The following is a 21718-nucleotide window of genomic DNA, read 5'->3' as shown; positions in this document are numbered from 1 at the left end:
CTTGGTGGAAAATTGATAAGATGGTTGGGACCAATGCCCAACCTACCTGCCGTATTCCAAGTTTGTCAAAGATGACCTTTTATTTCCCTTGCAGGGTAAAAAGACAATATGGCCTTGCGCAAACTATCTCTTCTGGGGATCTTTATAGCCCCTATGAGCATCCTGTTTCACATGACATTGAGAGTTTTGATGATTATTGGTATGCTCGTCCCTTATGGGAAGTTGTCTCCAATCGAGTGATCCCTCCTTTATCTAGAGAACTGAAGTAATGGTTGCTTAGCACGTCCCAAAAGGACGAAGGTAAAGCTCAGAGTGTGAGTGTAGAGAAGACACATATTAAAGAGATCGTTTGGGTGACAAGATAATCCCTGCCAAAGACCGTCTGGGTTCAAAAGTTGAATTCAAGACTCCTGTTATGCCTAAGTAAAAGAGTGTTACTAAGGGCAAGGATAAAAGAAAGACTAACTCTACAGACAAGAAAGTGTGGGTTGAAAAGAAAGTTAGGGTGTTTGTGCCAGGGAAAACTATTTCTACAAAGGTAGCAGTTAGATCCTCTAAAGGGTCCCTATTGGTGAAAGATTTAGATGATGAGGAAGAAGCAGAGAAGAATTAGAAAAGGGCTAGAAAAGAGAAGGCAGATTAGAGCATTGCATTGCTTTCAACTTATTAGACAAGTTTTTAATTTTATGTCAAATTAATTTTTAAGCTTTATTTAATTCCATCAATAATGTAATTATTTATTTATTTATTAATGTAATTTTTTAGCTTTTTAATTAAATCAACTTTACTTTTTTATTAAATCAATGAAAACAACTTGAACAATTTCGAAAAACGATTCGAGTACGGAAGTCGAAATATCTCAAAATTGACCGAAATTTGCCCGGATTAATAGCAATTACTCGACGCTGAAAATCCAAACACAACGCGGTGTAATGATCCTATAACGGCGCGTTGATCTTGTCGCGGCGCGTTGGTCTCGTTTTTGACGCGATGTTGATGCTAACTCAGCGTGTTGATGCGGGAGTGCGATATTTACAAAATTCAAAGTGGCCGCGCCCCGTAAAGGGTTGCCTACGTATTCTTGTTAAGGAATCAGGATAAATGTAGCTCTTTTGAGTATAGAACTCAAGTAATCAAGGGTAAAATTTCTTAAGTTGGTCAAGATTTGTCATGTTTGAGAATTCATTACCATCCATGTCAGTTAGTTTTGCGGCACCTGCTGATAGGATAGTTTTGACAATGTATAGTCCAAACCAATTAAGTCTAAATTTTCCTCTTGGGTCTAGAACATTTTTCCTTAACGCTTTTAACACCAAGTCTCCTACATTGATGTTTCTCATCTTGACCTTCTTATTGAAGTGTCTAGCCATGCGAGTTTGATAGCATTGAGTATGGTGTAGGTCTTCTAGTCGTTTTTCATCGAGTAGAATAAGATCTTCATACCATGCCGTTGTCCATTCAACCTTATCAAGTTTACTTTCCAATGCGATGCGTAAGGAAGGTATTTCCAATTCTACAGGTTGTACGACATCCATTCCATAAACCAAGGAAAATGGCGTATTTCTTGTGGATGAACGGATTGACGTGCGATAAACCTAGAGAGCAAAGTGGAGTTTGTCAGGCCAATCCTTGTAGTTTTCAATCATCTTTTCAATGATAACTTTTAAGTTCTTATTGGCTGCTTCTACTACACCATTTGCTTGAGGTCTATATGGGGAAGAGTGATGGTGTTGAATGCCATACTTTTGAACAATTCCTCGCATTTTGCTTGAAAATGAGTTCCATTGTCACTTATCATCTCATGTGGGACTCCATATCGATATATAATGTTTCTTTCGATCAAGAGCGCTACGTGTTTTGTAGTGAGTTTCGCGTATGAGGCTGCATCAACCCATTTTGTAAAGTAGTCTATTGCAATAAGGATATATTCATGGCCTTCTGTCCCATGAGGGGTTATTTTTCTGATGATATCTATTCCCCATGTTGAGAATTGCCTTGGAGATGTATAGGTGTAAAGGAGGGACGGTGGAACATGTTGTAAGTTAGTGTATATTTCGCATTTGGGACACCTTTTCACATATTGATGACAGTCCTTATTCATGGTAGTCCAATAATATCCTTGTCGCATTATCTTTTGGATTAACATTCTGCCATTCATATGAGTTCCACATGCTTCTTCGTGGATTATCCTCATTGCCATTTGGGCTTCTTTCTTGCGTACGCATAGGAGAGCTCTACCTTTAGGTACCCTTTTGTGCATCTCGTCATTTATAAGCACGAATTGGGAAGCCAAAAGGCTTAGAGCGCGTTTAGCTCTTTTGTCAGCATAAGGTGGGTATTCTCCTTTTGTGACATAATTGAGGATGTCGGTATACCAAGGTTCTTCCTCTTCCTCTTCTTGGACTACTTCCTCATCTTCAATAGCTTAAATATAAGCTGGTTTATGCCTTTTTTCTATTGTCAAAGGCATTTGCTCAATTTCCTTAGTAATTTTAACCATTGAGGCTAGTCTTTCCAAGGCATCAGAGAACTGATTCTCTTCTCTTGATAAGTAGGTGTACTCTACTTTCTCGAGTTGATTAGTAAAAGTTTCTAGATATGTTTGGTAAGGAGCCAAACTTTCACTTCTTACTTTCCATATTTTGGAGATTTAGTTAATAATAAGGGAAGAATCTCCAAATATTTGAAGTTTCTTTACTCCCAATGGCAAAGCAATTTCGAAGCCTACCACACATGCTTCATATTCCGCGGCATTATTTGTAACGTCAAAATCTAACTTGATTGAGATTGGGACATGCTTTTCTTTAGGTGATACCAATAAGACTCCTACACCACATCCTTTCTAGTTTGATGTTCCATCGAAGTATAATTTCCAAGTATCATCTTTTGTGAGCATTAAGTCTTCATCGAGGAAGTCATTTTCATACATTGGCATTGAGTTTTCGATTGGGAAGTCTTCTAAGAAATCTGAAACCACCGATCCTTTAATGGCTTTTTGAGGCATAAACCTTACATAAAATTGGGCTAGGTTAACTATCCATCTAGATATTCGCCCGTTGACTGTGGATATCTCAAAAAGGTACTTAAGAGGATCGATTCCGGATAATACATATACTGTATGGACAAGCATGTAGTGTCTTAGCTTAGTTGTGGCCCACCCGAGTACGTGGCACAACTTTTCGAGAGGTGTGTAGCATAGCGTACTTCATATTAGAGCATCTTCTTACCTAGGTAGTAGATGGCGTTTTCCTTGCCTTCTACTTCTTGTGTGAGCATAGCTCCCATTGTTTCTTTGGTGATTGTTAAGTATAGACGAAGAGGGATTCCTAAGAATGCAGGTGCTAATAAAGGAGGATTGGCGAGATAGGCTTTGATCTTGTTAAAGGCTTTTTGACATTCTTTATCCCATATTACCGGCACGTTCTTTTTGAGCTTCTTGAGTATTAGTTCACATATCGTGGTGAGTTTGGATATGAACCTACTTATGTATTGCAACCGGCCAATGAATCCTCGAATCTGTTTCTCGATTTTTGGCGGTGGCATTGACATGATTGGTTTGATCTTGGTTGGATCTACCTCTATTCCTCTAGAGATAATGACATAGCCTAAGAGTTTTACTGAGGTGATTTTGGAAGTACACTTGGCTGGGTTTAGCCTCATGTTGTATTTCCTTAATCTTTCGAAGAATTCTCTGAAGACTACTTGATGTCTTGGACAGTCTTTTGATTTGCAATCAAATCGTCCACATATAATTCAACCTTGTTATGCATCATCATGTCATATAGTAAGACAGTTGCTGCTCTTTGGTAAGTGGCACCCGCGTTTTTCAACCCGAATGGCATCACCGTGTAACATTAAGTGCCCCAAAAAGTTATAAAGGTGGTTTTTCTATATCTTCTTCGGCTATAAGGATCTGGTTATAACCTGTGTATCCATCCATAAATCAGAGAAGCGCGTGATTAGTTGTGTTGTCTACCAGATTGTCGATGTGTGGTAAAGGGAAGTCGTCCTTTGGACTTGCCTTATTTAGATCTCTATAGTTGACACACATTCTTACCGTTCCATCTTTCTTTGGAACTGGCACCACATTTGCGACCCATTCAGGGTATTTGGATACCCTGATAAAACCTGCAGTTATTTGTTTTTAAACTTCTTCTTTTATTTTAAGACCTACGTCGGGTTTCATTCGACGTAACTTTGGTTTTACAGGTTTGGGAATTAGTGGTATAGTGTGTTGAGCAATTTCTCTATTTATTCCTAGCATATCTTCATATGACCAAGCAAAAACATCGATATATTCTTTTAATAGATCAATTAAATCGGTTCTTTCTTCTTTATTAAGAGTTAAATCAATTTTAACTTCTCTTTTAATGGTTGGATCTTTTGAGATATTAACCGTTTCGGTATCCTCAATTATCGGTGTTTTATTTTCAAGTGTTTCCACTACTTTAATTATTTCTTTGTCATTTTCGTGATTAGCAAAGCAATGCTCGTCATCTTGGGTAAGAGAATGACACGATGAGTAAGCGAAAAGAAGACATATTATTGAATTCAAAAACCATTACATCAAAAAAAGACACGTCTTTTGGGACTTGACTACTAACTACCCTAGGAGTAAGTTTTAAAATAAGAGGAATGGAAGGAGGTGCAACTACAGGAGACTTAGAAGACTCGATAACAGAGGACTCGAATTCAGACTCAGACTTAGACTTAGACTCAGACGATCCAGACTCATCAAACATTGGTCCTTGTCCTACGGTGATGGAGATTCTTCTTCCACCTGGTGTAGTCACCTTCATAGTCTTTCGCCATCCTTGAACTAGTCGTTCTGCCGGAGTAATGAGCTTTGAGGGGTCAAAGTTTTCACTTTGCAACACCGTTTGGATAAGCAAGGAGTTGTCGTCGACACGCTTAGGCTCGTTTTTTCTCGTATCCAAAGAGCAGATCCATAACATTGAAGTCGAAGCAAGGAGGGGCTTGCTCCATGTGGACAAGAGTTGGGATCTCATCTAAGAAGTTACAACCCAAGAATATTTCGAACCCTGGTTGTCTTATCCCATCTTTGACAAAAGGTTTAGGTAATTCATTGCATGGATAATATTCACCCTCTTTTATGAATTGTCCATTTAGAGTGAGGGGGTAGTGATCCACTGGGATTGCCCTTTCTAGGTACGAGCATTTCTCCGTGCGTTGAACCTTTCTCGGGCTCGCATAAGATCTTTGTTAACTTGTTATTCAATATGATTTTAGGGTGATTTTGATCCTTGTTTACTTGATAAATTGGTGCTTTGGTTCACTTTTACTCTAATATCATGCAATTTTCGTGTATCTTTTGGTTCACGGGTTGTTAGTGTTTTTATAGAGTTTTTAGGTCCAAAGACGACAATTTGAAGCATATGGATGATAAACCGAGGCTAGAAGCCAAGACAAAGGAGCAACACCGGAGAAAAGGTGAAGAAAAGGGTCTAAGAGACCCTGCACGGCCATGCCACATCCTGCACGTCCAGAGCATGCATGGTCAAAATCTTTCTGCCAGAGCATGCATGGTCGTGCAAGAGTTCAGCACTTCCGTGCAAGACCCCAAGTAAGGCCGTGCAGAAGCCTGCATGTCTGTGCAATTTTCACAGGCAAAAATAGAAGCTGTTGTAACTTTATGTCTTGCTCTGCACGGCCGTGCATTCGGTGGCACATCGGTGCTGCTTAGGCTGCACGTCCATGCCAAGCCTGGCACGTCCGTGTAGACCTGCAGACGAGCCCGACTCTTATTTTCTCCATCCTTTTTATTTGGGGGTCATATAAACACTCCCCTTAGCTATTTTGTACGGGCATCCAAGTTTTTAGAGCTTTTCTCTTAGTTTGTAATCTTAGAAACACAAAAACTCTAAAATCATTAGTTAGATCTTAATTATTAGGTTAGAAATTTTAATCTTAATCATTATAGAAGACAAAGTTCCACCATTGTTATTCAAAGTTGAAGCTTCTAGTAACATTTCTTACTCTTCTCTTCCATTTTAATTGCTTTAATTGTTAATTATTTGCTTAATTCTCGTATGCTTAGATTGTTAATTACCTTAATCTTTAGTTTAAATCTTGTTCATGAGTAGCTTGAAATTCTTAATTGCCTTAATCTCTATGGATTGTGAGTAGTCTAATTTTCTAGGGTTTGGGTAAAACCCTCAATGTAGTCACTAATTACTTGTTGCATGCGTTAATTTGGTAATTGTTGGGTGTTAATTAGTTGAGCTTAAGTGGTTTAATTGCTTATTTCTTGTATATGGCCATTGCTAGAACTATTATCCAAACTTTCTCAACAAAGGATCGAGAGATGAACTTGAGTTAGCTCCCTTATGCTTAATTGACTTGAAATGCCATGAGAATAGGAATTTCCAGTCAAGGGAATGTTTTGTCATCGTGATTATTCTTTAACACTTATTTTATGCTTTGTGACCACGACAGTAGGTTGTTTTCATGATTCAAGTAGTTCCTCTATCTTGAGAGAGTAGTTGGGTGCTTTAGATGACTTCCCTTATACTATCCCCTTATTTTACCTTGATTGTTATATGCTAATCGTGATTTATGATGAAGTTGAGTGGTATAACCCGAGCCCTAGATTTCCCTAATTATTGTTAGTACCCTCTTAGTGTTAGTTGATTGATCTAGTAGAAGTTACTTAAACCAACCAAATTTCAACTTCATTTGGCTTATTTAAACGATAATATCTCGGTGGTTGATTCAACGCCTCTCTTGAGTTCGACCCTTTCTTACCCTTGCTATTAGATAGTGAGACCAAGATATGACTTTATCTTTTGTAGGATCGACGACGGCCTATCAAATTTTGGCGCCGTTGCCGGGCTGGCAAGGTCACATTGAATGTATTATTATTGAATAAGACTAAGTGTGTGTATTTGTATCATAGTTTTTCTTATTTATTTTTTCTTACTTGTGTTTTTAACTTATGATAGTCATTGCTAACTTTTTCTTAGCTTTTTTTTTACTTTGCATGCCACGGAAAAGTAAGCAATGACCGCTTATTCCCCTTGATTTAGAGTTGAACAAGACCTTGAGGAACGTAAGGAGACTCTTACAAGGCACTCCCGAATTCTCCATTGTCTATTCGGATTCCGACTCGGAAGAGGTTCTTGGGATCAGCGAAGAAGATAACATGGGAGATAACGAACCTCCCCCTCCTCAACCTTTGCTTCGAGACTATGACCACCACAATGCATTATAACTACGGAGTGGCATACGTCTCCTCACCACGAATGCAAATAATTTCGAGCTTTCACCTCAACTCATCCATATGATTCAAAGTGATCAATTCGGAGGTAGTTCCCATGAGTGTCCTTTTTCTCATTTGGACAACTTTCTCGAGTTGTGCACAACCATCAAGCAAAACAACATTACGGAAGAGTTCATCCGTATGCACATGTTTTAATTCTCCCTCCGTGACAAAGCAAAACATTGGTTGAAAACGGTTGAAGAGGGATCATTGAGCACTTGGGATGAAGTCACTAGAGCTTTCCTTGGAAAGTAGTTTCCCCCAGAAAAGACCGCCGAACTAAGAAGAAAGATCACCAATTTCAACCAAGATATTAATAAAACGTTGATTGAAGCTTGGGAGCGTTTCAAGGATTACACAAGGAAATGCCCACACCACAGTTTCACATCATGGATCATTGTTCAAAGCTTTTATGACGGTTTTACTCCTATTTCAAGGGCCAACCTTGATTCCCGGGCCGGTGGTAGCCTTAAAAAGCTAACGGTGGATGATGCATACAAAATGATTGAAGAAGTGGCAAAGCATTATGCATATGAAGGTGATCGAAGGCAACCTCAAGCAAAGAAGGGCTGAATCCACGATCTTAGTGAAATATACCTTATTGCATCAAAGTTTGATATGCTAGCTCACAAGCTAGATCAAGCCACCCTTACACCTCCAAGCTCTTCTTCACAAGTCATGTCTTGTGAGACTTGTGGAGGAAATGATCACTTGTCCTCCTATTGCAATCCAACGAACCAAGAACAAGCGGCGACCATTGGGCAAAGAAATGAGAAATACTCCCAACCCTACAATTAAAGTTGGAAACCCCAACAAAACACGGGATGGAAGTAACAAAACTAAGGCCCCACTCAAAACCAATACAACCAACCCTATCCTCAAAACCAACAAGCTCCATACCGTCACCCTAACCAAAGGGATCAAACCAACAAAGACAACAATATAACCAACCCACTCCTCCTCCTCCACCTCCTCAAAAGACTAGCCTTAAATCCCTGCTTGAAACTTTTATGACACCACAAGTAAGAAGCAATGCGGATATGACGGCAAACATCCAACAACTTCAAGCGCACAACAAGATAATTGAGAATCAATTGGCTCAAATTACGCAACAAGATGGAAGTTCATCCTCCAATCCTAGTGGTCACTTCCCAAGCTCAACGGTTGTGAACCCAAGGGAGCAAGCTAAGGCCATTACTTTGAGATCGGGAAGAGGTTATGAGGGACCGGTTATGTGTGAAGAGGAGACATAAAAGAGAGATGAGGAAGTTGTGGTGAGAGGTGAGGATGATTTTGAGAATAAAATAGTGGAGGAAAAAGAGAAACAAAAGAGTGATGAGGGAACCACAAAGAAAAATGAGGGAGATGAGGAAAGAATAGATAAGCCCCCAATGAGAGTATACAAGCCCCCCATTCCATTTCCTCATAGAATTGTAGAGAAAAAGTTGAATGAGAAGTTTTCAAAATTTCTTGAAGTCATGAGAGGACTTCAAGTGAATATCCCCTCTCTTCATGCTATGTCACAAATGCCTACCTATGCAAAATTTTTGAAGGATCTTCTATCCAACAAGAGTTGGCTTGAGGAGAGTGCAACCATCTCCCTTCCTAAGGAGGTGAGCGCAATCATTCAAAACAAGCTTCCTCAAAAGCTTGGTGACCCCGGTAGCTATGCAATACCAGAGAAGATTGGAGATTTGGAAGGTATGGATGCTTTGTGTGATCTTGGGGCAATTGTGAGCTTTATGCCCTATTCTATTGCGAAGAGTTTGAATGTTGGAAACTTGAAGCCAACAAGAATGTCCTTACAATTGGCCGACTACACGGTAAGACTACCTTTGGGAATTCTTGAAGATATACCGGTTCAAGTTAGAAAAGTATTTGTGCCATGTGATTTTGTGGTAATGGATATGGAAGAAGATACGAGGGTACCCCTCATTTTGGGGAGACCATTTTTGAACACCGCGGGTGTAGTGATTGATATGAAAGAAGGAAGATTGACTTTGAATGTGGGAGATGAGAAAATTTCATTTTCATTCTCACAAACCTTGAAAAGCCATTGTTTGATGAAGTTCATAGAATCGACACATTAGAAAGGGACTTAGAAGAGTTCCAAGAAAGATTGTTTGAAGTAGGTCCTTTACAAGCTATAATAACGGGAGGCTTAGTTGAGGAGGGTGAAGAAGCAAGGGGGTATGATCTTTTGCTCAACCAATCTTTAGTCCACAATGAAATAAAATTTGAAGTGCTTAATGTGGAAGTAAAAGAGGAGAGGACTACGCCTCTTCATAAGGTTGAACTTAAAACCCTTCCCCCTCTACTTAAATATGCTTTTCTTGATAATAGTGAGAGTTATCCTATTATTGTCAATGCTAAGCTCGATGATATCTCACTTGAAAAACTCCTATTTGTTTTAAGGGAGTATAAAGATGTCATTGGGTACAAAATTGATGACTTAAGGGGATAAGTGCCACCATTTGCATGCATAAGATTTTACTTGATGATGATCATGCTTCCTCGATTGAACACCAAAGAAGGCTCAATCCAAACATGAAGGAAGTAGTGAAAAAAGAAGTTTTAAAACTTCTTGAAGCGGGCATAATCTACCCTATCTCCGATAGTAAGTGGGTTAGCCCGGTTCAAGTTGTGCTTAAAAAGGGAGGCATGACCATCATCAAAAATGATAAGGGTGAGGCCATTTCTACAAGTTCGGTCACCGGGTGGAGGATGTGCATTGATTATCGACAATTGAATAAATCCACCTGGAAAGACCACTTCTTACTCCCTTTCATTGATCAAATATTGGAAAGACTAGCATCACATAATCATTATTGCTTCTTGGATGGATACTCGGGATTCTTCCAAATCTCAATCCAACCCGAGGACTAAGAAAAGACTACATTCACATGCCCTTTTGGCACCTTTGCTTATCGAAGGATGCCTTTTGGACTTTATAATGCACCTTCTACATTTCAAAGGTGTATGATGTATATCTTTTTCGACATGCTTGAATCATCAATTGAATTATTCATGGATGACTTTTCTGTTTTTGGTTCATCTTTTAACATTTGTCTTTCGAATTTGATTAAAGTGTTAAAAAGATGTCAAGAGGTGAACTTAGTTTTGAATTGGGAAAAATGTCATTTCATGGTAGAGGAGGGCATTGTTCTTGGTCATGTGATTTTTAGTAAGGGCATTGAAGTAGATCGTGCCAAAATTGAAGTAATTGAGCGCCTTCCACCCCCTACAAATGTGAAGGGGATAGGAGCTTTCTTGGACATGCGGGTTTTTATCGCAGGTTCATAAACGATTTTTCAATAATCGCAAAGTCACTCACTTAGTTGTTGGTAATGGATGCCCCTTTTGTGTTTAATAATGATTGTTTGCTAGCATTTGATAAGTTGAAGGAGGCATTGATTTCGGCTCCTATCATTCAACCCCCTAAGTGGGAGCTTCCTTTCGAGCTCATGTGTGATGCTTCGGATTTTGCCACTGGTTCCGTTCTTGGACAAACGAAGGACAAGAAGCTCCATGCTATCTACTAAACTAAAACATTGGATGAGGCACAAAGAAATTACACAACCACGGAAAATGAGTTCCTAGCCATTGTTCATACAATTGAGAAGTTTAGGTCCTACTTGTTGGGATCTAAATTCATAGTCTTCATCGACCATTCGGCCTTGAAGTATCTCTTGTCCAAGAAGGAACCAAAGCCAAGATTAATACGATGGGTCATGCTCTTACAAAACTATGACATTGAGATTAGAGACAAGAAGGGTGCCGAAAATGTTGTGGCCGATCATCTTTCACGGTTGCCTATCTTTGTAGGTGATCTTGATAACTTGCCAATCGATGATTCATATCCGGATGATCAAATATTTGCTATTCTTTAAGCACCGGCACCATGGTTTGCGGACATTGCAAACTATTTGTCTTGCTATATTCTTCTTCCCGACCTCTTCTATCAACAAAAAAAGAAGTTTCTACATGATGTTCGCCAATACTTTTAGGATGACCCCTTGTTCTTCAAACAAGGTGTTGATGGCCTTTTTAAAAGGTGTGTCCCGGATGATGAAATTGAAGATGTTATCACAATGTGCCACTCCTCACGTTGTGGAGGGCATATGAGTGCTAACAAAACTTTGGCGAAAATCTTGCAATGTGGTTTTTATTGGCCTACAATCACTACCACAAAAATAGGAATATAGAACGCCTAAAACAAGCAATATAGAACGTCCTAGAGGCGTTCTTCTGAGGGGGTGCCTTATAAAGTAAATAAAAAGCAAGAAAAAGAGAGCTGTCATCTTATATAGCAATATAAAAAGAGAACTCCTATCATAGATAGGGGCTCTCTTTTCCTTATTTTTTTTTTAAAAATAAAAATTACTATTATTAATATCAATAAAATAATTTTATTGATAATAATAATAATAATAATAATAATAATAATAATTAATACAAAATAAATAAAAACACCATAACAATAACATTAAAATACTTGTATTTCAATTACAATAATATGAAGTAACTGAATTCATTGAGAAAATACAAGTGTACAACAAGTAATTATGATTACAAGTTCTCTAGTACGAGTACAAGTATATAACTAATCAATTATGAATGTGCTAACAACTGTGGATATAAGGAGAAAATCAATGCAGCTTGCAAATGTCCAACAAATTTCCACTTTAATATCTGAAAAAACATGTAAAACAATAAATGATAAGACAAGCAAATTGAGATCTAAAATAATAATTGAGAAATCAAATTTCAAAATTAAAATCAGAAATCTAAATTAGAATAATATGAATAAACTTGGATCGAAATTTGAGATAAAAATCATCATATTAATAGTTTTTTTTTTTTTGAAACAAACTAATAGAAAATTCAGATCTAAAGTAATTTAAAAAGTTAGATGAATTTTTTTTTAAAAAAAATCAAAAAAATTAGATCTAGTATAATTGAAAAATGAAACCAAATCATACTTAATGCCAAAACCAAAAGCCACAATTTCTACTCACCTGTGAAACCACTCGCTCAAATTCAAGCATTCCAAAATAATCGTACTAATCACCGCGAAATCAATCAAATTTCCTATTTACAATTATAAGCCATAAACTACAACATTCACCAATTCAATAATAATTAAACTAAGCTAATGCTAACGAATTTCAAGGGAATCAAATCAAAAAAGTCATGATTATTACAAATTAATTAGAGATTACCTCGCATAAAAAGCAAAAAACCAACCTTTTTCTGGTGACGGTACGCCGACGAATGGAATTACTGGCGACCTATTAAGCCTTTCTGTGATTGACGCCTTGGAATTTCCCTCTAATTTATCTGCATACATCTTCTTGAAAGTCGCCGATGATGTCGGAGTTCCAAAAACCTAACCTTAAATTTTCTAGGAGATGAGGTGCAGCAACAGCGAGTGAGGGTCTAAGGGAAGTCGATGATGTGGTGGCCGGTGTTGTGGGATGCAACGATGGTGATTAATTTTGATGGTGGTTGAGGGAGTAAGAGTAGTTAGGGGAGTGAGGTGAAGAGTTTATCATAGAGAAGGGAATGAAGAGAGAGAAGAGAAATGAGAGGAGAGGAAAGTGAAGGGGACGGCTGGAGAGGAAAGAGTTAAGGTTAGGTTTTTGTTTCTTTTTTTTTTTTTTTTTTTTTAATTATGTTAAACACATATAGAACGGTTAATGGAGAAGGGCGTTCTATATTGTATAGTGTAAAATTTAGATATATCAAATAGAACGGTTGACTAAGGGAGGCGTTCTATAATTTTCACATACAAAACGCTCATCTTACATAGGTGTTCTATAGAATTCTAGAGATCACCTATGTAACTTGACCGTTGTGTATTATGTGTTGCTTATTCCACATTTTGTTGTAGTGATGTTCAAAGATGTGTGGGGTGTAGTGAAAGCTTGTGACCGGTGACAAAGAACCGGCAATATTTCAAGAAGAAGTGAAATGCCTTTGAACAACATTCTTGAGTTGGAGATTTTCGGTGTATGGGGCATAGATTTTATGGGGCCTTTCCCGACCTCTTTTGGGAATAAATTCATTCTTGTGGCCGTCGATTATGTGTCAAAGTGGGTAGAAGCGGTTGCATCCCCTACTAATGATGTTAAGGTGGTGGTCAAGCTTTTTAAAAGAGTAATTTTCCCAAGGTTCAGGGTGCCACGTGCAATTATTAGTGATGGAGGTTCGCACTTTGCAAAGCGGTCCTTCCAAGCTCTCCTTGAGAAGTATGGTGTGAGGCATAAGGTGTTATTGGCTTACCACCCACAAACAAGTGGTCAAGCTGAGATTTCAAACTGGGAGGTAAAAATGATCCTAGAGAAGACGGTGGATAGGTCTAGAAAAGATCGGTCTACGAAGCTTGATCATGCTCTATGGGCCTACCGCACCGCATTCAAAACTCTCATTGGCACCACACCATACAAGCTTGTTTATGGAAAGTCATGCCATTTGCCGGTAGAACTTGAGCATCATGCTCATTGGGCTATCAAAACATTGAATTTTGACCTTCAAAGTGCCGGTGAAAAGTGGTTGCTTGACCTCCATGCCTTGGAAGAATTAAGATTGGATGCATATGAAAGTGCACGGATCTACAAAGAGAAGACCAAGGCTTGGCATGACAAACATATCAACAAAAGGGAATTCAAAGAAGGTGACAAGGTCATACTATTCAATTCCGGGTTGAAGTTGTTTCCGGGTAAGCTTAAGTCAAGATGGAGTGGAACTTTTACAGTTAAGAAGGTATTTCCATATGGTGCAATTGAAATCTTAAATGAAAATGGTGCATCATTCAAAGAGAATGGCCAAAGGCTAAAGGCATACTTTGACGGTTTTGTGTATGAAGAAGCCAAGGTTGTTCACCTTGATGAGTTTGATGTCCCTTACTCTCATTGATCCTGCAATGTCGTCAAGCTAGTGACGTTAAAATAGCGCTTTCGGGAGGCAACCCGAGTTTCTCACCCTCTCTCATAAACTATTATTTCCTTTCCATCATTTTTATTATTACTAACTTTTCTCTTAATATCTTTTGTAGGTATTGATGAAAAGAGATGTAAGAAAAATATCTTTGGAAGTGATGTAGTAGCTATAATAATAATCATAATAATAATGGTGATAATAATAATTTTATTATTATTATTTTGCCTTATTGTTATAATATTTCTCCAAACAAACAAAAAAAAAGGAGAGATCGTGCATTATCGGGTCCGTGCCAAGCTCAGCACGTCCGTGCAGCCTTAAAAACCCGAATCAGCTGCACGGTTTTAAAACCTAAAAAAAATAATCTTACATTCGCTCTTTCTCACTCCACGGTTCTCACTCCTCTCTTTAAACTCCTCTTTCCTCCTTCTTACTCTCACTCAAATCTTCTCAAACACCCAAATTCTCACTCAATTCAACAAATTTTGCAAAAATCTTCACTCCTTTTCAACAAATTCACAAACTACTACTCCTTTTTCCACCTTTAAACCCAAAAATCACCCAATTTCTCAAACCCTAACATAAAAAAATCAAATTGGGGGTTTTCTTGTGGGTTAAAAATAAAAGCAATTGGTTAAATAAAATTGGAGTAAGTTCAATCAAGCACAAGGAAGGTTAGAAAGGTTCATTTGTGGCTTTTACACCCACGATACGTTCGGTATAATCGTTCCTTCCTTTCACTACTTTCTTACTTAAGTTCTTGAGTATTTTGTATGAAATTGCTTGGGAAAGTTTGTTTCAATTGGTTGTATATGATTGATTGTTGAAAATAGTCAAGTATTTGTGAATTTGAAGGTGTTTGGTGAAAGTTGTGAGAATTGATATTTTGTAAGTTTGGAATTAAGGAGTTGATTTTTGTGATTGAAGAACATGCTTGTTTAAGTGAATTGTTGTGTTGGTTTGTTTGATAATAGTGCATAAAAAAATTAATGTTGAATTGTTGTGAATTGCATTGTGAGAAAGCCTTTGTTACTTGGTGATTTTCTTGCCTTGTTTTAGGTGGTGGACTTAGAGCTTGGCTTGCTTTGTGTGTGCTTGTTGATGTTGTGTGAACCTTGATTTGTCGACTTAGTGGACCTAGTACTCTTTGTGTGGTTGTGTGGTGATTTCCTTGTCTTGGTTTGTTTGATTGCATTGCATAAAGACCAACCATGTCTCGAAGAAACCGACCTAGAAACACCGATGTTAGGTACCGCAACCCATCGCCTCCTCCCCCCTTTGATCCACCACATGTGGACACAATGGGAATAATCTTTAATAACTCGACCTTTTCGAACAATTTCCTTAGAAATAGTAGGAGGCGAATTAGGCCCACTAAGTTCTACAATGATGAGGTAGCCAATGAATTAGGGGTAGGGGACGATGTGAGGATGTTGTTTGAGGGTGCCGGCCTAGCTTCTTGGTTAGGATTGCATGCCCCAACCTATAAGAGATTGTAGACACCCGAATATGTCTCCCCAAAACCAAACCCGGTGATGAATACTTTTCACGTCAAATCATAATTGAATGAAGTGAAAGTGTGGAAAGTCTAGTGCTGCGGTTAGTTTTTATTTCTCTTCTTTCTCTCTGTTTTCGAAAACCTGTTTTATGAAAATAGCCAATTCAGTTTAGTTTGGTCCATGGCAAGGGTCCAATAATAGTATAGTTTTCGATTGGGCTCGAAAAGAGCTTTCCAATTATAAGCCCAATTCTGATGAATAATGAGGAAGTTATGGCCAAAATACTAAACTGGGCCTGGTTTGACCTTTATATGCGGCCCAATGATCTAGAGGAGGGCCCATTATGATTTATGATTCCTAATGCAATTAGGATTGATTATAGTCTTCAAGAATCTTCTAGAAGGTTCTTTTGAATCCTAATGTGATTAGCATTGATAAATGAGTTTTATGAGTTTTATTTAGAATAAAAGAAGTGTTTTAAATAAAATCACAGTTTTACCCCTCGTACGCTTAATTTTATCAAAATATGAAAACGTGTGGAAAAACTGCCTGCAGCGCCGCACCACTGGCTGTCGCGCGGCTACAGGAGCTTGTGTGGCGACAGTGTCGTGTTTTATTCCTTTTTGAACTCTGATTCTTTTTTATCATATTCCGGCTGATTTTCGTTATAAATAGGGTCCTTAAACCTCCGTTTTCAATCTAGAATCAAAAAATTACCAACTCTCATTAAGAATTTCATGATACTCTCTCTCTCTTTTTCTAAACCAACTTTTCCTCAAACACAATTCCTCATACATTAGCACTAGACACACCTAGCCAAGTTCGAAGTTGCCTTTGCCCTAGACGTGAAAGGTTATAATTTCTGAGGGTTTGGTCCCTAATCTCTATTTCCATTATTTAATTTGATTGTTTGATTTTATTACTTTTCCTTGAAGTTACTAACGTGTGTATTTTGTTATTAGAAAGAGATACGAGGCATCCAAGTAAGTACTTTAATTGTTTCATTGATATTTTGATATATAAATCATGTTAAAATTTTTATTTTGATTCTTAGTATCATGTTTAGGGTAATGAATAATTTTCTTATATCAAATGTTAGTGACATGCTAGGGTTTGTTATTAATCTTGTTAGTATCATGCCTAGGATCTTGCTAATAATATTATGCTTTAACATGATTATTTTAATTATGATTGTTATTATGATTATGATTATGATGACTGTTATTATGTTGCTTGATATTGATTATTTGTTGTTGTTGCTTGATCTCACCTTTTATGTATGTTTAAGGGGAATTTGTACTTGTAATCACGCTTAATAAGATAATTAATAATCTTTTTTAGGGCTAATATGATTACAATTCAAGTGATCACCAATAATAGTTTTGCTTGTGCATTAAATTCAACCAACATAGATAAACAGGTTTAGGGTTAACTTAATGATTGCATGTTAGTCAGAAAGCGCACATGAATACGAGAAGAATAAAGTAGAGGCCTATTTAGGGCAGGTTCAATCTCTTTTAGGTTGGTTTTGTACCTTCATCCCCGAACACCAGTCATGGTTCCAGACCTATTGGAGTTGACGATCTCATGGATCGTTAAGGGGTGTAACCTTCACCCTGTAACAGTTTACAAGTTCCTAAAACTTGTTGGCGACTCTTTTGCTCTAGCTTCCTTCCCTTTGGACGTCACCATGCTTACGTGTATGATCACAGTATGGTTCAAGTTTGGGGTAATGCTTGAAATATTCCCTACGGAGACTAACCTTCGAGTTCCTTTCTACCCTCCACGTGCTTCGAGACAACAATAGAACCCCCCGCTGCATTACCTTCCAACTCATGAATACCCATTATAACATGACCATAAGGAAGGTAAACCAAGCCTTTGGGTGGCCCACGACCGGGACCATAGGACCCAGGGATAGGTACCCCTGTAATTATAATACGGGTGAATTTTGGAGAAAAATCACGGGCCTTTTTTAGAACAACCCTAGGTCAGATAAGGCCACAACCATTATCCACCCCAGATTTAGGCTTTCTCAGCGGACTTTAGCAAACACGACGTTTGCTAGGGGTGATAACTCAGGGGTAGTGTCCACAAGGGAGCTTTACTTCCTTAGACACTTGAGTGAGGGGAGCACGGCCTTAGATGTAGGGTCTTGGCTAATTAACCACCTTGAGGATGTTGCCTCGGGGTCCGGTAACATCACCATAGGTGGCATGATCACCATTATTGCTTCTTCGCTTAATCTTTATTTTGCAGATGAGGAGGTTTGTCTAGGGCCGACACAGCTTGACATGCAATCATTGAGGACAATGAGATGGGTCGTGGACGCAGAAGGGGCACATCCTTACTTGTGGTATGTGAGTGGGCGACCCTATGCCTTCTTTCCCGACCTAGAGACCACATACATTTACGATAAGAGCAACTAGGTCTTTGAGAGGGACCTCCCTTAGCTTCCTAGTGAAGAGGAAGAAGAGCAAGAGCAACCACAACAACAACAACAACAACAAGAACCACAACAACAATTCCAGCAACAACAACAACATGAGCACCAACAAGGGTACCGAGAGAGGTATCAAGGACAAGGTGTGGGTGAGGGCAACCCACACCTTTCATTCGAGCAACAAATCCAACTCATGAATGCGGGTTTCAACTGCATGACCACCGAGTTTGAGACTATGAGAAAGTCTAACGAAGACATGAGGTCCTCCTACAACAATATGAGGACAAGCTTTGAGGATTTAAGATCGGAATTGGGTGAGTTCCGCAATGTCTACCGGCATTGGTACCCCGGGGGCTCAAGCTCCTAAGGAGGCCCGAACCAATTAGTTAGTTTCTTCCTTCCCTTCCTTTTGAACTTATATTGCTTAAACATTGGGGACAATGTTTATGATAGGTTGGGGGGGGAGTGTTTTCTCATGATTCCTTGGTTCATGTTGTGTTCTCATGTTTGCATGTTGAATTTGCATGTTGTTTATTCGTTTCCCTTAACATCCAAATCCCTTGAATCCAAATTTGCTCCCTTTGAAATCCAATACCCTAAATCCAAATCTCTTATTTTGTGAATACTTCTCTTCACTCCTTATTTAGATGTATAATTCTGCTTTATTTTTATGCTTAGCTTAGCTTAACTCAACTTTGAAATTATTCTTGCTTTCTAGTAACAAAAAAAAAAAAAATGAAAAAAAAAACGAGAAAAAAAAGCCCAAGGATAAGACTCAAATGACGATGCTTATATATTTTGCTTGCTTGACTCTTGAGTGATGAGTAAAAGTTCTTTTAGAGGGATGTGTGCAAGAGTTGGGGTCATTTAGAGGTCTATTAATCTCGATTGCATTAGAACATATGAAATGAAAACCGACGAATGCTCAATTACACGTCTAGCATAGGATATTGTCTAAATTTTCCCAAGTAGGATATGTTTGCATCGAATTATGGTCCTTTGTGCCCTTGATGTACCCCCTTTCCTTCCCGAAATGAAAATATTAGGGAATTGGTTCTATTTGTATCTTGTGTAATAAGTGGCATAATAAGCCACATGTTTCGAATAAAAGAAAGAGTCGCTCACAGTTAAAAGAGGCGAGGGCAATGAATTTTTTTTTTTTTTTTAAAAAAAAAGAGAGAAAAAAAGAAAAAAAAAGAAAGGGAGAACAAAAACTCCCCTAGATTCTCAAATTTTCACTTTTAGAGGTCATCTTGTGGATGCCTCCCACACATTGTCTATTTTGATGTTTCTTGTGTAATTCTCGAGTTAGAGTGTAGTTAAAGCGGCTTGGGAGTGCATTTTGGGAGGTGGACTTGCATTTTGAGATTTTATAACCGAAAGAAGGCTTGTTACAACTTTAGAATATCTAAACGTGCTCTAATGAACTAGTAAAAGGTCTAAGGAATTATCCTATTGCAACCTTGCTTAGTTCTTCTCTTTAACCCCAACTCATGTGCACATTTGTATGATTGGTAATTCTTGAAAGTCGCTCACTTGTCTTGCTTGTGATTTATATCCCGATGAGTTGACTTGGGTGATAAAAACATTGGTTTTGGTGTAGTTTGATTACTTTGATAGTAATGATGTTGTTTGATAGTTTTGGTGTGGTTTGTGTGAGTTCTAAGTTAAGCTCAAGGGAAACCCTCATGAGATAAAAACTCGTCCTTTAGGGCGACTTAGGGGTTTAAATTGCTTTTAACTTGTGCTAAAAGTGATTATGGTTGTTACCATGCGGATTTGTGTTTTTGTGCTTCTTCGTCATTACCTCTCCTTGGTTTGATCATTAGCAAGTTATTTTCCTTCTTGATTTAACATGTTTATTTTGCTCGAGGACTAGCAAAAGCTTAGCTTGGGGGTATTTGATAACTTGTTATTCGATATGATTTTAGGGTGATTTTGAACCTTGTTTACTTGATAAATTGGTGCTTTGGTTCACTTTTACTCTGTTATCGTGCAGTTTTTGTGTATCCTTTGCTTCACGGGTTGTTAGTGTTTTTGTTGAGTTTTTAGTTCTAAAGACGACCATTTGAAGTATATGGATGATAAACCGAGTCTAGAAACCAAGACAAAGGAGAAAAACCAAAGAAAAGGGCCTAAGAGACCCTGCACGGCCGTGCCACATCCTGCACGTCCGTGCAGGAGTGATCCAGTTAGTCAAAATCTTTCTGCCAGTGCATGCACGGCCGTGCAAGAGTTCAGCATGTCCGTGCAAGACCCCAAGCATGGCCGTGCAGAAGCCTGCACATCCGTGCAATTTTTACAGGCCAAAATAGAAGCTGATGTAACTTTCTATCTTGCGGTGCACATCCGTGCATTAGGTGGCACGTCCGTACTGCTTAGGCTGCACGTCCGTTCCAAGGCTGGCACATCCGTGCAGACCTATAGACGAGCCCGACTCTTGTTTTCTCCGTCCTTTTTATTTGGGGTTATATAAATACTCCCCTTAGCTCTTTTGTATGGGCATCCAAGTTTTTAGAGGTTCTCTCTTAGTTTGTAATCTTAGAAACATAAAAACTCTCAAATCATTAGTTAGATCTTAATTATTAGCTTGGAAATTTCAATCTCAATCATTGTAGAAGACAAGTTCCACCATTGTTATTCAAAGTTGAAGCTTCTAGTAACACTTCTTACTCTTCTCTTCCATTTTAATTGCTTTAATTGGTAATTATTTGCTTAATTCTCGTATTCTTAGATTGTTAATTAGCTTAATCTTTTAGTTTGAATCTTGTTCATGAGTAGCTTGAAATTCTTAATTGCCTTAATCTCCATGGATTGTGAGTAGTCTAATTTTCTAAGGTTTGGGTAAAACCCTCAATGTAGTCACTAATTACTTGTTGCATATGTTAATTTGGTAATTGTTGGGTGTTATTGAGCTTAAGTGGTTTAATTGCTTAGTTCTTGTATATGGCCATTGCTAGAACTATTATCCAAGCCTTGTTAACGAAGGATCGAGAGATGAACTTGAGTTAGCTCCCTTATGCTTAATTGATTTGAAATGCCATTAGAATAGGAATTTCTAGTCAAGGGAATGTTTTTCCATCGTGATTATGCTTTAATACTTGTTTTATGCTTTGTGACCACGAGAGTAGGTTGTTTTCATGATTCAAGTAATCCCTCTAGCTTGAGAGAGTAGTTGGGTGCTTTAGATGACTTCCCCTATACTATCCCTTTATTTTACCTTGATTGTTACATGCTAATCGTGATTTGTGATGAAGTTGAGTGGTATAATCCGAGCCCTAGAATTCCCTAATTATTGTTAGTACCCTCTTAGTGTTAGTTGATTGAACTAGTAGAAGTTACTTAAACCAACCCAATTTCGACTTCATTTGGCTTATTTAAACGATAATATCTCGGTGGTTGATTCAACGCCTCTCTTGGGTTCGACCCTTTCTTACCCTTGCTGTTAGCTAGTGAGATCAAGATAGGACTTTATCTTTGGTAGGCTCGACGACGGCTTATCAATCTTCTAGAGTAGGTTCGAAACCAAGTCCTAAAGTATCTAATTTAGGGAGG

At 38.3% G+C, this 21718-nt stretch overlaps 1 protein-coding gene, 1 long non-coding RNA gene and 1 other non-coding gene across 3 annotated transcripts; 1 reads left to right on the top strand and 2 right to left on the bottom strand.

Moving 5' to 3' along the window:
* Nucleotides 1–7555: 7555 nt before the first annotated feature.
* LOC145565983 (small nucleolar RNA R71) lies at nucleotides 7556–7662 on the bottom strand. The gene has a single exon (XR_014095331.1). It is a non-coding gene; the product is annotated as a small nucleolar RNA R71 (small nucleolar RNA).
* A 657-nt stretch (nucleotides 7663–8319) lies between these two features.
* Nucleotides 8320–9743, top strand: LOC145565078 (uncharacterized). Its single transcript, XM_081625181.1, has 3 exons — nucleotides 8320–8494; nucleotides 8588–9204; nucleotides 9333–9743. Exons 1-3 carry the CDS (start codon nucleotides 8320–8322, stop codon nucleotides 9741–9743), a joined length of 1203 nt encoding a protein of 400 aa, XP_081481307.1.
* Nucleotides 9744–11739: 1996 nt separating this feature from the next.
* LOC145563826 (uncharacterized) lies at nucleotides 11740–12956 on the bottom strand. Its single transcript, XR_014094620.1, has 2 exons — nucleotides 12527–12956; nucleotides 11740–11971 (listed from the first exon to the last, which is right to left on the bottom strand). It is a non-coding gene; the product is annotated as an uncharacterized LOC145563826 (long non-coding RNA).
* Between the last annotated feature and the right edge of the window lie 8762 nt (nucleotides 12957–21718).

This window comes from Chenopodium album, chromosome 10 (assembly GCF_948465745.1).
Source record: "Chenopodium album chromosome 10, dcCheAlbu1.1, whole genome shotgun sequence".
Lineage (NCBI taxonomy): Eukaryota > Viridiplantae > Streptophyta > Magnoliopsida > Caryophyllales > Amaranthaceae > Chenopodium > Chenopodium album.
Note: the sequence above shows the minus strand (reverse complement) of the source record. Positions and strands in the feature narration are given on the sequence as shown.